The sequence below is a fragment of the Trachurus japonicus genome, chromosome 16 (genome assembly GCF_045865225.1).
Source record: "Trachurus japonicus isolate A0001 chromosome 16, Traja_1.0".
Taxonomy (NCBI): domain Eukaryota; kingdom Metazoa; phylum Chordata; class Actinopteri; order Carangiformes; family Carangidae; genus Trachurus; species Trachurus japonicus.
In genome coordinates, this window is record NC_140922.1 from 6,890,546 (window position 1) to 6,910,355 (window position 19,810).

At 43.1% G+C, this 19,810-nt stretch overlaps 3 protein-coding genes across 7 annotated transcripts in view; all 3 read right to left on the reverse strand.

Moving 5' to 3' along the window:
• Positions 1-19,810, reverse strand: part of rgl2 (ral guanine nucleotide dissociation stimulator-like 2) — a 58,098-nt gene that overhangs the window by 8,814 nt on the left and 29,474 nt on the right. The window lies entirely within an intron of this gene.
• Positions 1,474-2,585, reverse strand: LOC146971593 (uncharacterized). The gene is made up of 2 exons (XM_085801886.1): positions 1,595-2,585; positions 1,474-1,544 (listed from the first exon to the last, which is right to left on the reverse strand). Exons 1-2 carry the CDS (start codon positions 2,583-2,585, stop codon positions 1,474-1,476), a joined length of 1,062 nt encoding a protein of 353 aa, XP_085658012.1.
• Positions 17,877-19,438, reverse strand: LOC146971594 (uncharacterized). Its single transcript, XM_085803299.1, has 2 exons — positions 18,135-19,438; positions 17,877-17,978 (listed from the first exon to the last, which is right to left on the reverse strand). Exon 1 carries the CDS (start codon positions 19,303-19,305, stop codon positions 18,556-18,558), a length of 750 nt encoding a protein of 249 aa, XP_085659425.1. The 5' UTR covers positions 19,306-19,438; the 3' UTR covers positions 17,877-17,978; positions 18,135-18,555.

Genomic DNA, 19,810 nt, shown 5'->3' on the forward strand with positions numbered 1-19,810 from the left:
TGGTGAATTTTCTTTTTTTTTCTTTTTTAAGATGTTGGTTTTTGTATTTTTTGGCAAAATGTCTCTACAATTAGGCTATTAGAGAACTTTAATTCATATTCACCTCCAGTTGAATTGTTACACCTTTATGCTAGCCTGTTAAATATTTAGCGCTAATTAGCAAATGTTATAGCATTTTAACAAACTACTGACATTTTCTTCAGTCACTGCTACATGTGTCTCGTGATATGTTTGTTGCTAATAAGCAAACATTAGCATGGTAACACATCACAAATGTGCAGCTATGCTTGGTTTTTGGTGTTAATTAGGAAATATTAACATGCTAACATGATCTGCCTGAGGAAGACTGCCTGGGCAATGTCTTGCCTCAACACAAATGTTTGCAGAGACATTTCTGCTGCAGGATCTGCTCAGATATTTAGCTTCACAAAGCAACCACAACCATAGATATATATACGACCACAACCTTTAACTGTACCGACGAGTTTCCAAACTTCCAGGGGAATTGTATGTTTACAGTACATTGCCTTGGTTTCAGTAGCTAGTTGTCATAGTTGCGGTAAACGAATGGATCTATTAACGCTGGCTTTTAACAATGGATGTCCATTTGTGTGATATCATTTATCAAAAGCTGGTGCGATGATTCGTGCTTTTTACAGATTTTCAATGAAAAAAAAAAAGATCCATGCATTTACTGTGACTACTGAAACCATGGAAACGTAAACATACAATTCCACCTGAATAGCAAAAGTGGATACTACATTCTTCTTCTATTTTATATTTCTATTTATGTGATAGAATTATATTAATATTCATTACATATAAAAATGTTTAGGCTATATATTACAAAAATAATTCAGTACATAACATTTATTTGTTTTTTTTATTTTGCAGATAGATAGATAGATAGATAGATAGATAGATAGATAGATAGATAGATAGATAGATAGATAGATAGATAGATAGATAGATAGATAGATAGATAGATAGATAGATAGATAGATAGATAGATAGATAGATAGATAGATAGATAGATAGATAGATTGATTGATTGATTGATTTTCCTTCTGGGGTCAAGTGGACTCCATCAGGCAGAAACAGACTCTTGTTGTGAAACTTGAGGAGGGGGTGTTGGATTATGTCAATATCATGCAGTCCAACCATCATTGCCATCTCACTGGAGATATCGCCCTACATCGTGTCTTTGTCTTTTCCTTTGTCTTTGTCTTTGTCTTTGTCTCTGTCTTTGGCATTGGAATTTCACTGCTGGTGGGCCATCTCACTGGAGATATCGCCCTACATTGCGTCTTTGTCTTCGTCTTTGGCATTGGTATGTCCTCAAGAGTTTCACTGCTGGTGGGCCACCTCACTGGAGATATCGCCCTACTTCGCGTCTTTGTCTTTGTCTCTGTCTTTGTCTGTTTGTTCTCTGGAGTTTCACTGCTGGTGAGCCACCTCACTGGAGATATCGCCCTACTTCGCGTCTTTGTCTTCGTCTTTGTCTTCGTCTTTGTCTCTGTCTTTGTCTTTGTCTCTGTCTTTGTCTGTATGTTCTCAGGAGTTTCACTGCTGGTGGGCCGAGATATTGCTCCACAGCATGTCTCTGTCTCTGTCTTTGGCATTGGGATGTTTTTGGGAGTTTCACTGCTTGTGGGCCGTCTCACTGGAGAAATTGCTCCACAGCATGTCTCTGTCTCTGCCCCTGTCTCTGTCTTTGGCATTGGGATGTTTTTTGGAGTTTCACTACTGGTGGACCGTCTCACTGGAGATATCGCCCCACAGTGCATCTTTGTCTCTGTCTTCTCTGGAGAGGATCCAGGGCTTGTACTGAACCTTATTTGTTTCCTTGGTGGAGAGCTGGTCTCTCCACAGATGTCTCCATAAGGTCTTTTCCTCAAAGATCTTCTTGTCCAGTCTTTGCTCGTTGTTTCCGTGTAGCTGGTTCCCTGTTGCTCCTCTACATCCGTGGACATCCTCATCCTCTTACGTGGTGGAGAGGGGGTCTGTCCACAGATGGCACTGTAGGGTCTTTTCCTCAAAGTTCTTCTTGTCCAGTCTTTGCTCGTTGTTTCCGTGTAGCTGGTTGCCTGTTGCTCCTCTACATCCGTGGACATCCTCATCCTCTTACGTGGTGGAGAGGGGGTCTGTCCACGGATGGCACTGTAGGGTCTTTTCCTCAAAGATCTTCTTGTCCAGTCTTTGCTCGTCGTCTCCTTGTAGCTGGTTGCCTGTTGCTCCTCTACATCTGTGGACATCCTCATCCTCTTACGTGGTGGAGAGGGGGTCTGTCCACGGATGGCACTGTAGGGTCTTTTCCTCAAAGATGTTCTTGTCCAGTCTTTGCTTGTTGTCTCCTTATAGCCGGTTCCCTGTTGCTCATCTACTGTGGACATCCTCATCCTCTTACGTGGTGGAGAGGGGGTCTGTCCACGGATGGCTTTGTAGGGTCTTTTCAGCAGAGAACTTTTTTGAAAGACTTTTCTCCTTTTCCGCTCTGGAGAGGCGCAGCCCAAGTTCTCTCTGCACACCTGAGAGATTTCAGCATATCTCCTCTTTCTTTTCTCTCGTAGCTTGATGAGAGCCATGCTAGAGATCTTATCCTTAGCCAAAAAGTTGTCAATAACGCACTCTGAAAGTCAACTAAACAACGTATCCTCTCTCTATTGTGCACGCAAACAAATATCAACTAATAAGACTTAAGTGTTTGACATACAGTGCTGTGAGTGCTGAGTTCTAGAATGTCTGATTCCTTGAACCTTTCATCTGTAATGTCATCATATCCCTTTATGATGGCATCATAAAAGGATCTGATGGTGATGACATCATAAAGTGATATGATAGTGATGACATCATATTGTGATGAATGACACTTAATGATGACATCATAAGGTGATGGCACTTTATGATGACATCACCCTCTCAAGGTTTTCTATGGGGGGACAGTGGGTTAGCAATGTTACCTCTGGGTTCCAGGCCTAGGGCCTTTCTTTGGGGAGCTAGTGTGCATGTTCTCCCTCTGCCTGCATGGGTTTTACATATTCTGCCCACAGTCCAAAGACATGCATACTAGGTTGATTGGCAACCATGAATTGCCCATAGGTGTGAATGTGAATGTGCAAGTTTGTTTGTATGTTGCCCTGTGTTAGACAGGAGCGAGAGGATGACTCTGACTCTTTGACCACAGTCTGGCAGCCTGTGTTAGCATGTTAACACTAAGTAATGTTTTGTCATTCAGTATGTGAGAATCATAAACATTGCTGTTGATGAGCCTGGGTTGAAACTGTACTGCTATCCACGAGTTTCCAAACTTCAAAACCGGAAGCCAGTTTTGCTCTTCCAGTGGAATTGTATGTTTACGTTGCCTTGGTTTCAGTAGTTGTCATAGTTGCGGTAAACGTATGGATCTATTAATGCTGGCTTTTAACAATGGATATCCATTTGTGTGATATCCATTGTTATAGAGAGCCTAAGCGGAAGCAGGAAGTAACGGTATGCAGGGTAACGGTAGGGGAGCGCCGGGTCGATTGATACACGGGACGATTGATACACAGCGATTTCCTCGAAAACCACACAAGCTTGAGCCGTCAGATTACGTCACTACCTTCAGCACTCAACACCTACCAATCCTGGGAAAGCTTGTGAAATTACGTCACGCTATTCAAAAGTTATTAGCGCGAACCGGTTTTTGACTACGGAAAGTAAAATCTTACGTGCGGTAGTTTTTTTGTGATCAAAAGTTGTATTGTGTGTTTCATGCAATAATAATATGACCTAACAACAGATGAATTCGTACATGAACAGGTCCTAAACTATGCAATGTCATAGTTTTGAAGTTTAGAGGCAAAACAGGTTGAAGTGTCAGTAGTCGCTGCAGGGACGATTGATACAGCTGTTTCAAATGTCCCTCACGCCACCGTGCGTAGTGATTGTGGTCACATTGCGCGATCAATATCTGTATAAAAATCACCGAATTAATACCGTAACTGTTTTGCAATGAACAACAACCGATTTGAATGAACAACATGTATTTTTAATAAACACCACATATTTTTAATGTTCGTGTTTATGACATGAATAAACAGATATTCAGCAAAGTGAGGGGAAAATGCCGAGGGAAAAATGACAATATGTTCAACTGTGTATCCATAAACATGACTTAGGACAGGGAAATAAGAAAATGAAATGAAAATGCAGTCATCCAACAACTCGGACAAAAGAAGGAAGGTGAGTTTAATTGAAATGCGGATCTTGACAATTACGCACGGGACAAAAATATTTATTTGACCTATTTATATTGTGAGAAATTGTGTGACATTTTGGCAATGACAAGTACACTAGTATGTTGTCCGATATGCTGCATAAAAACGAGAGTAATGTCAGTAGTTTCTGTTTAAAATATGCTGTTTCAACCGTCCCTCCTCTGTGTTTCAAACGACCCGCATAGGTGGGGCATTTGAGACAAATGTCAACTTACGTTCAAAGTTATAAAACAGCGCGATCATCCAACATATGTGTTAAATTACACTTGTAACTAAGAGAATACACATGTGAGTTGTTGATCACATGATAAAAAATTTTGTGTACATAACGTCATCTTTGAAAAAGACGTTTAAATGAAAAGTGTATCAATCGACCCGGCGCTCCCCTATGTGAACGGGAGTCAAAGTTTTATTTCGTGATCCGATTGAATTATGCCATGAGAAAATGACCTCGCTCTACCTGTTTAAACATCGCGTTTCATGCCGAGAAATCAGCAGTTTGTTGTAAAACTATTGTAAAATAAATTTCAGAAAAATCCGTAACCAGAAAGACTACAGGTCGCGTAGGTGACGCCACACACCTATGCCGCCCTTTCCCGTGTCACTTGGTGACGTAATTATTGTTTGACACCCGATCTGTAGTCCGTAGAGCGGTTTTCACACAAAATACATTCTTCCGTTGCCGTTTTACTACAAGCTGCTCATTTTTTGACATGAAACGTAATTTTAAGTAGGTTTAGGTCATATATTTATGACACAATTCAATTGGATCACGAAATAAAATTTTGACTCCTATTCACTTAAGGCCCTTTCACACTGGAGATGTATTTTTCGTGCAAATAATTTGTGCGTCAATATTTTTTTTCAAACCCTGGTTTTCATTACGGGTCCTTTCACACCGGCCGCGAATGAAAATGCAACACTATTTTTTTCCAGAGTGAGGCCGATTTTGATGGAGCTTTCGCCCAGCGAATAAACGCATCAACCAATATGGCGTGAAAAGGAGGTACGTCACAACCCCCACGTCAGAACCATAGGCTGTGTTCGAAACCGCATACTTGCCTACTACTCATACTAACTCTGACGTCATTTTGAGTATGCGAATGCGCAGTATGCGAGTTTGAGTCGGTTTGAGTATGCGAGAAGTTCCCGGATGGCATACTAGATTCGCCAGAATGTTGAGTATACATGAGGAGCTTGCTACTCACACTCAAATTACCCAAGATGCAACGTAACGTGACGTCACGGATCGTCTTTTCCTTACCGCGAACAGGAAAAAAAAAACTAAACAGGACAACAGAAATTTGCCTGTTAATACGTGATGACTTTATTAAGTTTTAATATTTTTTCATGCGAGAAAGTAACTGTTTAGATCCCCAATGTGCGGTTAGTTTATCCAAACGACTGTTTAAAAGTTTGCCCCGATGTTTTTCGGAGAAGTGAAGCTCCAGGTCCGAGCAGCGACCGCGACATCATAGAGGCAGCAGCCCGGCTCCTGACGTGCTCCACCGGCCTAAGGTCGTCACCCCGGGGAGAAAACGACTGCTAATTAACTTACCCGATGGCTTTTAGAGGTTTACCACCGGCTGGTTAAACTCTTTTTAGGGGATAAATGTTGGTCTCATTGATGAAATCTAACAATTGTGGCTGTAGCAGAAGTTTGTTTGAATAAAAAACCATGGTTAGACAGAAGAGCAGCACTGCCTTGGGGTCTGTACGCACAGAAAACACCACATTTACATCAGTAAAAAATGTTTTAAAATGAACCTGGCCGAACTCAGAGCTGGCTAGACTCTCCAGTAAGGCATATTGAACGGTTAAATGCCGTTAACGGGACGAGAGAAGTCAAAACTGCTGTTCCAAGCTAGCTACATCGAGGGTAGATTCGCTTCCTGTTTTAAAAATAAAAGCACAAAATTCTATCGTTTTTCTATATAGTAGGGCAACGTGTGTTTAATTTTGTGAAAGTAACCGGAAGTGCGTTGGTCACAACGGCTAGCTTTAGTAGCGCCGAAATCGTCCGAACAAAATTGTAAACAGCTGGTATTTAGACAAATTGACGACACACTGCTGATCTAAACGGCTACTTTCTCGCCTAAAAACGTTTGAAAAGTTAATAAAGTGATATATTTACAGAGTTTAGAGCTAAAATGAAATCAGCTTTAGCCTGTTGATTTTGGCTCGGGTAGGAGCGCAATGCATTATGGGTTATCATGTAGTATGCTGCAGTGTAAACGCTCTGCATACTGTCTGATTGATGAGTATGTAGTATGGAGTATGGACAGTATGCAGTATGGAAGTATATAGTATGTAGTATGCGGTTTCGAACACACCCATAGACTGTATGGTCAGAACACAAACACAAATGTGGCGGCACAGTCAAGAAGTTGAGTTGTGACTTTGAGTGCAGTGTTTCCCATTAATTAAAGAGACTGTGGCGGCCTGCCACAGTCTCGTTAGGGCCCGCCACAGTCTCTCACAGAAAAAAAAAAAAAAAAAAAAATTATATATATAAAAAAAATTATATATTATAGCTGCGGCGCTATATCGCCCCCCCCCCCCCCGTCGGACCAACGACTCATCATCATCACCCCCCCCCCCCCGTCGCGCCATGGTCTCCTGAAATCATGTGGGAAACACTGGAGTGAGAAGTGTAATTGACCTATGGCTAAGCCCCGCCCCCTCCACTCACTCGGACAAACAGTCAACATTCGGTGACAGACGCTATGGCAGCTGTCACAGTAGGAGACATACAGGAGGCAATTGATGATTTTTGGAGACAGAAAGATTAAATATCATCTCGAAGTCACCAAAACTTCACTTAGCTTTACTGCTATGGCTGTCGGTTGCCGCGAAACGCCGATAGCGACGGGCTAATTTCTGTTAGCCTGTCTATGGAGTTTTACATTATACGTTAGCATTAAGCTAGCAGACTTTATGCTTAGTTGATACTGGCTAACATCTGACAATATGTTGCCTCAAATACGTTGTTGACTTAACTTAGAACAGGTGTAGACATTGTTAATTTTATCCACGTTTAGTTGGTGTTGTGGTCTACCCAGTGCTTAATTTGTAAATCATAAGGTGCCGGAACGCAAAGTACACATGACAGCTCGGGGATGACGAGACGGGCAGAGGTCCCGGAACGTATGAGGCGCACGTCGGGGGGGGCGGGCGGACATGCCATGCTGTGGGACACAAGCCTCAATTTCAAATAATAGGCTATCCATGTTATGACGTTTACTTGAAATTATTTTAGGCACAGGCAAATGCCCACATCACCACAGGCGGTGCTTTACAGTCAGGAATTTTCTCAACAGGTCTAACTTGATAAAAAATCACACAAATCTTCCTATTATTCAAAGACTGGCACGGCGACCTATTAATAGACAGTATGCTCAGCTCAGTTGTGCAGCAAAACCTCAATTTTCCATAAGAAGCCAGGGGTAATAAGTCTGCTTCACCTTGAACTCTGCTGTCCAAACAGTAGTGCATCTCATCCCTGACCTGTCGCTGGACGTCCCACACTACTCTCCGCTCACTGCCTCTCCTCTTCTTCTGAACCTCCCTGCTGCAAGGGGCTGATGCGGGTCCCCGCCTGTTGCTCCGGCCAGTGTTGCCCAGTTTCAAATAAATTACGTCCGCCACGAATACATTTTTCGGCAATATCGTTCCGTTCATTCATCTCCGCATAACGCTCTTTCGCCGTTATTGGCTGGCACGCACGCACGCACGCACGCACGCACGCACGCACGCACACACACACGCACACACACACACACACACACACACACACGCAAGTACACGCACACACACAGAAACAGACAGAGAGGGGGGAGAGAGGAAAGGACGAGTGCAGCAGTGCACAGCGCGGTAAAAGCAAAACTAAATACGGCCCGGTCAGTGCGTCAACTTCAACAGATCTCCGACTCTTTCAAATGACTTTAAATCTTAATAAACAACATGGATTTATGGGGATTTGTTCTGTAAATTAATATATACATATTATTTATTTTTTTTAAACATTTTTAAAACATTTTTTTCATGAGAGGTGCCGGATCTGCCCAAATAAGTACCGGAACACAGGGAGGCCAAAATTAAGAGGTGCCGGATCTTGTTCCGGCAGGATCCGGCTCAAATTAACCCCTGGGTCTACCGCATAACTTTATCCAGAGCAGACACTTCTCTCGGTTGAGATGTGGTTTAGGAAAAGGTAAAAAAAAAATACACCCCGTCGCCCAGCCTCTCGGGATACCTAGTGTCGGAGTTGCATGTACCCCATACACACAGTTTGACCATTTTAAACTTAAAATGTCAAGAAAAAACATATAAAAACGAATGAAAACTGACCGCACTTACACACACACACGGACACGGGTGCATGGACAGGTCGTGCTTGGCCGCTAATGTAAACAATGTAAATAACCTGTGTCTCGGAGGAGGGAGGAGAAATAGCAGTTCATACTGTTAGGACAGTGATCAGATATTGTTCAGGCAGTGATCAGATATTATCCTAATCAGTGATCATCAGACAATGAGCTGCTGTGTTGAGTAAAGTTGGTAACAAGACAACAGTGGCATACATGAGGGATAATTGACAGATTGAAGCCATGACGTGGAGGCGAAGAACCACCCGTTGCAAAGCGAAACTTTCGTGTCGCCGCCGGTGTGAATGGTTTTGATGTGTCGTTTATTTGTTACGTCCGCGGTGTGAAAGGGCCTTTACATGGAGATTTTTTCCCAATTGAGGTCCCATGGCGAGCTTCACTTTCGCTTCCGATTAGGCTCTCTATCCACCTTTTTCTGAACGTCAAAAACGTAAGCCGGTTTTCCTCTTCCAGTGGAATTTTATGTTTATGTTTCCATAGTTTCGATAGTCGCGGTAAATGCATGGATTTTTTTTCCCAATGAAAATCTGTAAAACACATGGATCATCACACCAGCTTTTAACTCTTTCACTGCCAAAGACGAGTTATCTCGTCTTAGCGAATCCAAGCGTAGACTGCCAAAGACGAGATAACTCGATCTTAGCGGTTTTTTAATTGCAACGCCATGCTGAATGTCTTGCCCTACTCCTCTGTGAAGATCAGACTTGTATCATCAAAATAAAGTGCAGAAAAACACATTTGGATTGAGAGATATAAAAAATATAGCGTGTTTTTCCCCCCTCACGGAGCGGAGCGGGTGTCTGACTGCAGCGGCGCCGCTCCGTGACACTCTGGCCGCCGGTGAGAACTTAGGGGGTGGCGGTGGGGCTCATGGCGGCTCGGCAGCTTGTTGAAGCTCCGTGCAGCTCCGTGATACAAAGCACAAACGTTAAAACCCCGTTGATTGCTCGTCGTTAGTCGTCAAGAGCGTTTGGAAAGTCGCCAGATTTTGCGAGAAATCACTCAGATAGCAACTTGAAAATCCCGCGATCTAGTGTGTTTGAGGAGCGGACGGCGCCGGCGAACGTGACGAGGAGAGCTAAAGATGGTGGGAGTGTCTGTTGTGAGCGCACATAGACTGTCTGTGATTGGGAGTTCAGGGGGGAGACGTCAGCCAGAGCTGTAGGCGAGAAATGCGGCCGCCATCTTGAACCGGTCGTTCTACTCAGTCGAGCAGCAGAAGTAACAGGATGCAGAGCACTGTGCAGCATATTATTTCTGTTCTAATCAGCAGAAAACCATCGAAAACAGCTGGCTCTGGGGATTACTTTTCACAAATAAGATTGAACATTATTATTGGTTGTATTTTGTGAATCGAATATTTATTTATTTATTCTCTCTCCTCCCTCTCTCTCTCTGACCTGATATGAATTGATTCTCTGGTTTATATATATTTTTATTTTCTCTAACATATAGCTTTTATCTCTATATATTTATTCATTACAGGAATGCTGCTCTCTGATCAATTGCTGCTCTCTACGGGCTGTTATTTCCATAGACATATATACATGGTTATTTCTGTATAATGAATGGTCGTCAAGTGTAACACACCGTTGCTAGGGACGCCGCTCTGATCAGCGCAGCGCAGAATAGAGAAACTATGCAGGATATTTACCGTATGTTTCATTTTTACCTTAAGTAAAAAGCTTCGGACTAATAGTGATGTTAGATAAATGACTTGTAACCTGTTACAGGGAGAGTGGAGGCTCCTTCCACATCCTGGCTGAAAACCAAACCTGCTGATCAGAGCCTCTGTAGTCCGCGACACAAACACGTCCCATAAACCTATACTATCTTGTTTAAGACTACACAAATACGCAACACACATTGTAACATGTGATAATCCATCTATCCAGTTATTGATTATAAAAGGCTTTGTTGAAAACAAATGGGAGGAGGCTCAGCAATACAGCGGAGAAGAGACCAGACAGGCAGAGATGTGCTACTTGTGCTTATTGATTAAATGCACTGACACTAGTGTAGAGTTGTCACGATACCAAAATGAGTAACCACGGTAGGCTACTATACCAGACAAAGTATCACGGTTCCGGGTAATATCACGATACTGCAACCTTTTTTTATTATTATTATTTTTATGAACTGCAATGTATTTGTACAAGTTATAAATACTTATTAATTAGGCTACTTATAATGTTGTTTGGTGCATGATAAACATAATACTGGTGAAGTAGGAATTAGACTGAAACAAATATTTTTAAATAAGCAATAAAAAACAAATCAATGAAGTTTATATGGTTGAAAATAAATAACCATTCAGTCTCTTGCACATTAATTTATGTTTAACAAATATAAATAATCAACTTAGGATAAAAAACAAATCCACTGTCGTTAAAAAAACAACAACTATTTGACAATAATACTTCTTCTCCAACATAATAAATCATAGAGGACAAAATACAATGAACAGGAACTGATTCCCTGTGAAAACTATATTTTTATGCAATTTCTAGGTGCTTTATACTTGGACATATAGCCTGATATTAGCCAATGAGAAAATAAACAGAGCTAAATTAATTAAGTGCCACTGACGACGACACCGCGGCAGACTCGCCGCTCGCGCCCAGTGCTTCAGCCGTGGTGATGTGTTGTCTCGTGTTTGTGAAGCCGTGTGCGCGTCTGGGCGAGACAGAACTTTAGCTCGTTGTTTGTTTTGAAGCGAATTTCTATCGAAGCGGAGCTGTCTCAGCCGTCTTCATGGAGTCTGTTCTTGGGGAAACAGCCAATCATTCAGCAGCTGTATAGTTAGGTTGCAGTGGGTGCATGTGGGGTTTGTTTACAAGGGAGTAGCGTGCAGTGAGAAGCCGAGAGGAGAGGAGAGGCGGCCGCTATGTAGCGGAAACTGGCACCGTAGTAGTAATCCACGGTAGTACCGTCGTGTAGAATTTCTAGTATAGTAGGAACCGTTACGTTTTGGCACCGCGGGGTACCGCGGCTACCGTGGGTATCGTGCAACTCTACACTAGTGAAACTATCAATTGCACCTACCAAACAGATAGCCTACACTGAGTGGAGCGGGCGACCGGTCCAAGATGGCGGCCCCACCGCTCGCCATGAGCGCCAATAGGCCCAGCGTTCGATGCGGCGTCTACTCTTTATATGTCTATGAGTGAGACCGCTGCCTGCTGACCAGAGGAAGCTGGATCTGATCTAAAGCGCCGTGTTTCGGCTACAAAAACCTGTCGGACTGATCCGAACACACACACACACACACACACACACACACACACACACACGTCACGCACGCACACACACTAAAAAAAAGGAAAGAAAAAGTTGTAACTCAAAGAAAAAAAAAGAAAATAGGCTGCAGTAGTGTGTGTCAGTAGCTAAATGTTTTGTCTTTTGTCATCAAAAGTCATTTGTCAGTGTTGATTTTGTTGTTGTTTACAAGAGAACAACTGTACAGATGTTGAGGCGTCACTAAAGCAAAATATAATGGAGCCAATTGTAGGACTGGTACACCTGAAAATGACAGCCGACACAAAAACCTCTTTTTCTCAAGATTTTGGTGCCAAAATGGCATTTTGGGCTAAAGTAACCTTCAACCGCCAATTTCACAAGACTGGAACAAGATAGAAACAAACAGTTTTTTTTTGCTGGAACGTAGAGACCCTCATCTTTCCTTTGATGGGTTGAATGTGTATGTAGTAACAGTACATAATATATGGTGGGTCTACGAAAATCAGTCAAAAAGCTGGAAAATGCCTGGCTGTGAGAATGGCTGGCAGTCAAAGAGTTAAAGGGACAACAAGGAGTTTGTAAAAAAGTCTTTAAAAAGTGTTACCCACACACTCGTTATGGGTCTATTTTCGATAAATATATTGTTTTGTATTTGTAATTTGTTTGTTTATTTAATCATGTATTTGGCTCCACCAAAACAAATAGTTCCGCAACTGCAAGGGAGACAATAAGGCTGTTGCCAGGCAACACATAAACATTTCCTACTAGCTTGCTACTAGGGCCCCTCCAGTGCTGGTTCGGAGCATAGACTGTAAAAAGAATGGACGTAGCGTCCGTGACGTCACCCATTGGTTTGGGGGAGTCTGTTTTGTGCCGCTACTACGGGGGTTTGAGCCGCGCCATGTTGGATTCTACTTGCCATATTTGGAGCGGTGCGGCCGTTGGCCGGCCGAGGGCCCGCCGAGGGCCCGCCCACTGGCCTCGTAGCAGCGGTCGCCGGACCTGTCACTCAACGGTTCTGCGCCCTAATTGGCCAGAACTTTAAACCTAATAACAGTAAAACGGTAGAGTTTAAAAAAAATTCACCCCCCTCAGAGTGTGTGCGGGGGTAGAAGCTATCGGTTGAGACCAAAAAAATGAAATGTACCAGGCTGTAAATATGTTTTTTTAAGCTGTAAAATCGGCTATTTTAACATGGGGCTCAATTGGAGTTGCTCCCTTCTGGAGCCAGCCCCCAGCGACAGCCGAGGGGATTGCAGTTTTTTGAACGCGGAAGTGAGCTTCACTCCTCAGACCGACAACTGCCCCCTTGGTTCGGAGCCAGAGCCTGATTAGCACCGGAGCAACAGGACCAGCATGAAGATATACAGAGACGCTATCGATACCGTATTAAATTTGTTTATCTGCTATGTAATCAATATAAACACAGTTGAAGCTAGCTAAGCTATTGGCTAACAACAGCTAATGCTCTATATTGCCATCAAAATGTAGTTGCCGAGGCGATTTCTTTTTTTTTTCAACCGGGTTTAGGCTGAGAATTAATTAGACGGACCACGTCAGGTCCGGGTTTTAATTTTCAAGTCCGTTTATAACTGCAGCAGAGAGATGGGGCAGCTCCTGTGTGGAAAGCGTGGCTCTGACATAGCTCCTGAACGCCTGTACAGCGGAGTATCTGAGTAGTGAAATGGTACTCGGATACTGCCCAAGCTGAGCGAGTACTCTACTCGGATATTGCCTGCAAAAAATCAGCAGTTGTCATAAAACGGCAACAGAAGAATGTATTTTGTGTGAAAACCGCTGTACGGACTACAGATCGGGTCTCCCACAAAAAATATGTCACCAACTGACACGGGAAATGGCGGCATTTGGTGTGTGACGTCACCTACGCAACCTGTAGTCTTTCTGGTTATGGATTCTTCTGAATTTTATTTTACAATAGTTTTACAACAAACTGCTGATTACTCGGAATGAAACGCAAAGTTTTAAACAGGTAGAGGTACTTCCTGCTTCCGCGTCAGCAATATCACTTAATGCCTCTTGTCCAATCAAATTACTCGGTCAGAACTAACTGTTGTATCCACCTTTTTCCGAACGTCAAAAACGTAAGCTGGGTGCTCTTCCGGTGGAATTTTATGTTTATGTTTCCATGGTTTTGGTAGTCGCGGTAAATGCATGGATTTTTTTTTTCAATGAAAATCTGTAAAACGGATCATCACCCCAGCTTTTAACAATGGATATCACACAAATTGACATCCGTGTTAAAAGAAAGCATTAATATATATGTTTACCGCAACTATGACAACATCAACGTAAACGTACACTTACACAGGAAGTGCAAAACATTCCGACCACAGATGACGTTTGGAATAAGGTGGATAATGAAGCACATGAGAGGGAATGCTGTTGTAGCCTACTGTATATCAGCACTGGTGTGATTCTGTCATAGGCACGAGGCCGCAGGCCGAGCACAGCAGATAATCACAGTGCTTACAGTCAGTAGTCGAGTTGAGGGGGGATGGGGGGGGATGGCATCCCCCCTGAAATAAAAACGATCAAAATCATCCCCCCTGTAAAAATGCCATCCCCCCTCTCCATCCCCTTTTTACATTAAATGTTGGACATAACTATAATTATATTAAGGCTGTCGCCTGGCCTGGGCATTCCCGGCTCTTAGCCCCGAACATTTCTTATATAGCCCAGGTCTAACGTCTATGAGTGCGAGGAGTGGTCCCCCCCCCCCCCCTCGGCACCAGCCAGCGCGTCCGGTCGGATTGCCGTCCATGTTCACTTATTATGAGCCCAAAAGAACAGCCAGGCAGGCGGCCCAGTCCAGAGAGCAGAGGAACAGAGAGAGACAGCACAGCAACAGGTGTGTGTGTGCACACGCGTGTGTGCTACCTGCTAAGGGTAGGCTAATATAGGCTACTCTATCACCAAAGTTGGCTGAAGATCCCAGGACAAATGTAAAGCTCATGTGGGAGCCTCCCTTCATATTTAATATCTGATAGAGATGAGAATAGGGCAGATGTGGTGGAAGAAGACAGTGTGGCCTGAAAGAGCTCCATGGTGAAGCAGAGGAAACCAGGACCAGGCCAAGATTTAACAAATGACTTTAGTTTTTGCTCTCCAGCCACAGCTCCACACTAGACCAGTTCTGAGTTCACTTTCATACACTTTAGCTATTCTTGTCATTACAATGAAAGGAACCTTAGTCAGTAGGCCTACTAAATGGGCTTTTAATTTTTTTTTTTTTTTAAATCTGAAGCAATGTTGTCTTTTCCCTTTATTTTCTCCTCAGAGTACACCAGAATGCCTTATTTATGTGTTAAAAATCAAAAAAAATTTCTGGGGGAGTGCCCCCTGACCCCCCTACAGTGCTTTAGAAAGATGGCTAATCAAGTAAAGCCCAGCTGAGTTGGTACTACCCCCCCCCCCCCCCTCCTTTTTTTTTAAGGTGAAAAAAATTGACCATCCCCCCTGAATTTTTTTTACAACTCGACTACTGCTTACAGTACAACAGCACGACCTCTAATGTGTGATATTGCTTTTATACAACAGTGCTACAACAGTGCTACGAGAGCATTTTACTAGTTAACGAGCTACAAAAGATTGTGATTTGTTTGTTTCAATCATTTATTTTGCTCCGCCAACACAAATAGTTCCGCATCTGAAAGGGAGACAAGGCTGTTGCCACGCAACACGTAAACATTTCCTACTAGCTTGCTACTAGTGGCCCCTTTTCCACCGAGCTGGTTCCAGTGCTGGTTCAGAGCCAGTGATACCGGAGCAACAGGACCAGCGTGAAGATATACAGAGACGTTATCGATACCATATTACATTGGTTTATCTGCTATGTAATCAGTTGAAGCAAAGTAGCTGAGCTACTTGGCTAACACTCCTATCAAAACATCATAAGTTGTGTAGTGAAGTTGCTGCGGCAATTTCTGGGTTTAGGCTGAGAATTACTCCTAATTAGACGCACCACATTAGGTCCAGGTTTTAATTTTCAGGTCAGTTACTGCAGCAGAAAAATGGGGCAGCTGTGTGGGGAGCGTAGCTCTTAGCTCCTGAAAGCCTGTACAGCAGATGCTGTAAAAAGTCCCAGTGCGGTTATCCACCAGTTTCCAAACGTCATGGTCAAAACCAGAAGCCGGTTTTGCATTTCTGGTGGAATTGTACGTTTACGTTTCCATTGTTTTCAGTTGTTGTCATAGTTGCGGTAAACGCATGGATCTATTAACGCTGGCTTTTAACACAGATGTCAATTTGTGTGATATCAAAAGCTGGTGTGATGATCCATGCGTTTTACAGATTTTCATTTAAAGTCCGAAAAAGGTGGATACTGTATATCAGCACACGTCTCGTCCAATCAAATTACTCGTTCAGAACTAACTGTTGTAATTGGTGATAATTCTCAGCCTAAACCCGGCTGAAAAAAAAAAAACCGCAGCAACTACGTTTTGACGGCAATATGTTTGAGAGGGACCCGTGTGCAGGGACAAGGGCGCTGCCATAGCTCAGCTCACCATACCGGAAGTCACGACCGGAAGTATAAGTGTATATTTCTATGTTATTCTAAGAACCCCCTCTCTCTCTCTCTGGCCTGTCTAGCCTCTACCTGGTCTTTTTACTAAACTTAACCAACTCCTTTCTTCATTGCCTAAACCCAACCAAAGCACCCACCAAAGACATTTCATTTCTTTTCTCTCTCTCTCCTGGTCTGCTGTCAGCAGGAGCGGCGCTAGCCGTTAGCCGTTAGCAGCGTTTTTTTAATAACTCAATAACTTAATAAACGATCCATGCAAAAAAATATTTAGTTAGCTCAATCATATTGTAACTAAGATATCTGCTGGAATTTTTTTTTTTTTATCATGGACCATTTGAGTTACTGAGTTGTTTTTTTTATCTGAGAAATGATACACACGAAGAAGAGCAACTTCCGGTCGTGACTTCGGTATGGATCAGCTGAGCTAATGGCGGCGCTCTTGTCCCTGCATACGGGTAGGCTACTCTTGATATGTTTTGATATGAGCGTTAGCTGTTGTTAGCCAAGTAGTTCAGCTACTTAGCTTCAACTGTGTTTATATTGATTAGCAGATAGACAAATTTAATACGGTATCGATAGCGTCTCTGTATATCTTCACGCTGGTCCTGTTGCTCCGGTACTAATCAGGCACTGGCTCTGAACCAGAACTGGAACCAGCTCGGTGGAAAAGGGGCCACTACGTAGTAGTAAGCTAGTAGGAAATGTTGCCTGGCAACAGCCTTGTCTCCCTTGCAGTTGCGGAACTATTTGTGTTGGCGGAGCCAAATAAATGATTAAATAAACAAATCACAATGTCATGTAGCTTACTGTTAACTAATAAAATGCGCTCATAGAACTGTTTTAAGCAATATCACAATCACACTCCAGGTCATGCTGGTGTGATTTGGTTGTAAATAATCACAGATAATCACACCAGTGCTGATATAAAGCGCAACAGCACTACCACTCCTGTGATATTGTTTAATTACTGTAAAAATTTGCATGATGATTAATGCTTTTTACAGATTAATGAAAAAAAAAATCTATGCATTTACTGTGATTACTGAAACCATGGAAACGTAAACATACAATTCCACTGGAAGAGCAAAACCGGCTTACGTTTTTGACGTTCAGAAAAAGGTGGATGCACTCACTCAACTATTGAACACATACTTCTTCTATTTTATATTTCTATTTATGTTATGTGAGAAAATATATTAATATTCATTAATTATAAATTGTTAATATGTTACAAAATAATTACATAACATTTATTTGTTTTGTTTTGCACATGGCAGAGATAGATAGATAGATAGATAGATAGATAGATAGATAGATAGATAGATAGATAGATAGATAGATAGATAGATAGATAGATAGATAGATAATAGATAGATAGATAGATTGATTGATTGATTGATTGATTGATTGATTGATTGATTGATTGATTGATTTTCTTTCTGGGGTCAAGTGGACTCCATCAGGCAGAAACAGACTCTTGTTGTGAAACTTGAGGAGGGGGTGTTGGATCATGTCAATATCATGCAGTCCAACCATCATTGCCATCTCACTGGAGATATCGCCCTACATCGTGTCTTTGGCATTGGCATTCGAGTTTCACTGCTGGTGGGCCATCTCACTGGAGATATCGCCCTACATCGCGTCTTTGTCTTTGTCTTTGGCATTGGTATGTCCTCAAGAGTTTCACTGCTGGTGGGCCACCTCACTGGAGATATCGCCCTACTTCGCATCTTTGTCTTTGTCTCTGTCTTTGTCTGTATGTTCTTGGGAGTTTCACTGCTGGTGGGCCATCTCACTGGAGATATTGCTCCACAGCGTGTCTTTGTCTTTGTCTCTGTCTGTATGTTCTCAGGAGTTTCACTGCTGGTGGGCCGTCTCACTGGAGATATTGCTCCACAGCGTGTCTTTGTCTTTGTCTCTGTCTGTATGTTCTCAGGAGTTTCACTGCTGGTGGGCCGTCTCACTGGAGAAATTGCTCCACAGCATGTCTCTGGCTCTGTCTTTGGCATTGGGATGTTTTTGGGAGTTTCACTACTGGTGGACCGACTCACTGGAGATATCACCCCACAGCGCATCTTTGTCTCTGTCTTCTCTGGAGAGGATCCAGGGCTTGTACTGAATCTTATTTGTTTCCTTGGTGGAGAGAGCTGGTCTCTCCACAGATGTCTCCATAAGGTCTTTTCCTCAAAGTTCTTCTTGTCAAGTCTTTGCTCGTCGTCTCCCAGCTGGTTGCCTGTTGCTCCTCTACATCCGTGGACATCCTCATCCTCTTACGTGGTGGAGAGGGGGTCTGTCCATGGATGGCACTGTAGGGTCTTTTCCTCAAAGTTCTTCTTGTCCAGTCTTTGCTCGTTGTTTCCGTGTAGCTGGTTCCCTGTTGCTCCTCTACATCCGTGGACATCCTCATCCTCTTACGTGGTGGAGAGGGGGTCTGTCCACGGATGGCACTGTAGGGTCTTTTCCTCAAAGATCTTCTTGTCCAGTCTTTGCTCGTCGTCTCCTTGTAGCTGGTTCCCTGTTGCTCATCTACATCCGTGGACATCCTCATCCTCTTACGTGGTGGAGAGGGGGTCTGTCCACGGATGGCACTGTAGGGTCTTTTCCTCAAAGATCTTCTTGTCCAGTCTTTGCTTGTTGTCTCCTTATAGCCGGTTCCCTGTTGCTCATCTACTGTGGACATCCTCATCCTCTTACGTGGTGGAGAGGGGGTCTGTCCACGGATGGCTTTGTAGGGTCTTTTCAGCAGAGAACTTTTTTGAAAGACTTTTCTCCTTTTCCGCTCTGGAGAGGCGCAGCCCAAGTTCTCTCTGCACACCTGAGAGATTTCAGCATATCTCCTCTTTCTTCTCTCTCGTAGCTTGATGAGAGCCATGCTAGAGATCTTATCCTTAGCCAGTGTCTGGGAGTTCTGATATTTGTTCAAAAAGTTTTCAATAACGCACTCAGAAAGTCAACTAAACAACGTATCCTCTCTCTATTGTGCACGCAAACAAATATCAACTAATAAGACTTAGGCCTAGTCCACACGAACACGGGTATTTTTGAAACCGAACTTTTCTGGACCCCGGTTAAAAAAAAATTCGCGTCCACACCACCGGTGTGATAAAAAATAACTCCGTCCACATGAAACCGCAAATCCGTCTTCATGTGCATTCCAAAGCAGTAGGTGGTGATATCACTCCTAACAGGAAAGCAGCTATAACCTGTACAGAGAGAGTGGAGGCTCAAACAGCTCAAACTGACCGGCACCGCGAGTCCGCGCTACTAACACACCCCGCCCGTAATCTCTTGTTTATGACAGATACGAAAATACACAAATACACACATCGTAACGACAATCCATCGATCCACTGATTGATTCTGAAAGGCTTCATTTA

Excerpts from the sequence above, each read along its gene's own strand:
- LOC146971594 (XM_085803299.1), bottom strand. The coding sequence starts at position 19,305 with ATGGCTCTCATCAAGCTACGAGAGAGAAGAAAGAGGAGATATGCTGAA.
- LOC146971593 (XM_085801886.1), bottom strand. The coding sequence starts at position 2,585 with ATGGCTCTCATCAAGCTACGAGAGAAAAGAAAGAGGAGATATGCTGAA. Across the intron at positions 1,545-1,594 it reads GACAGAGACAGAGACATGCT|ACAAAGACAGAGACAAAGAC; the intron begins GTGGAGCAATAT and ends GAGAACATACAG.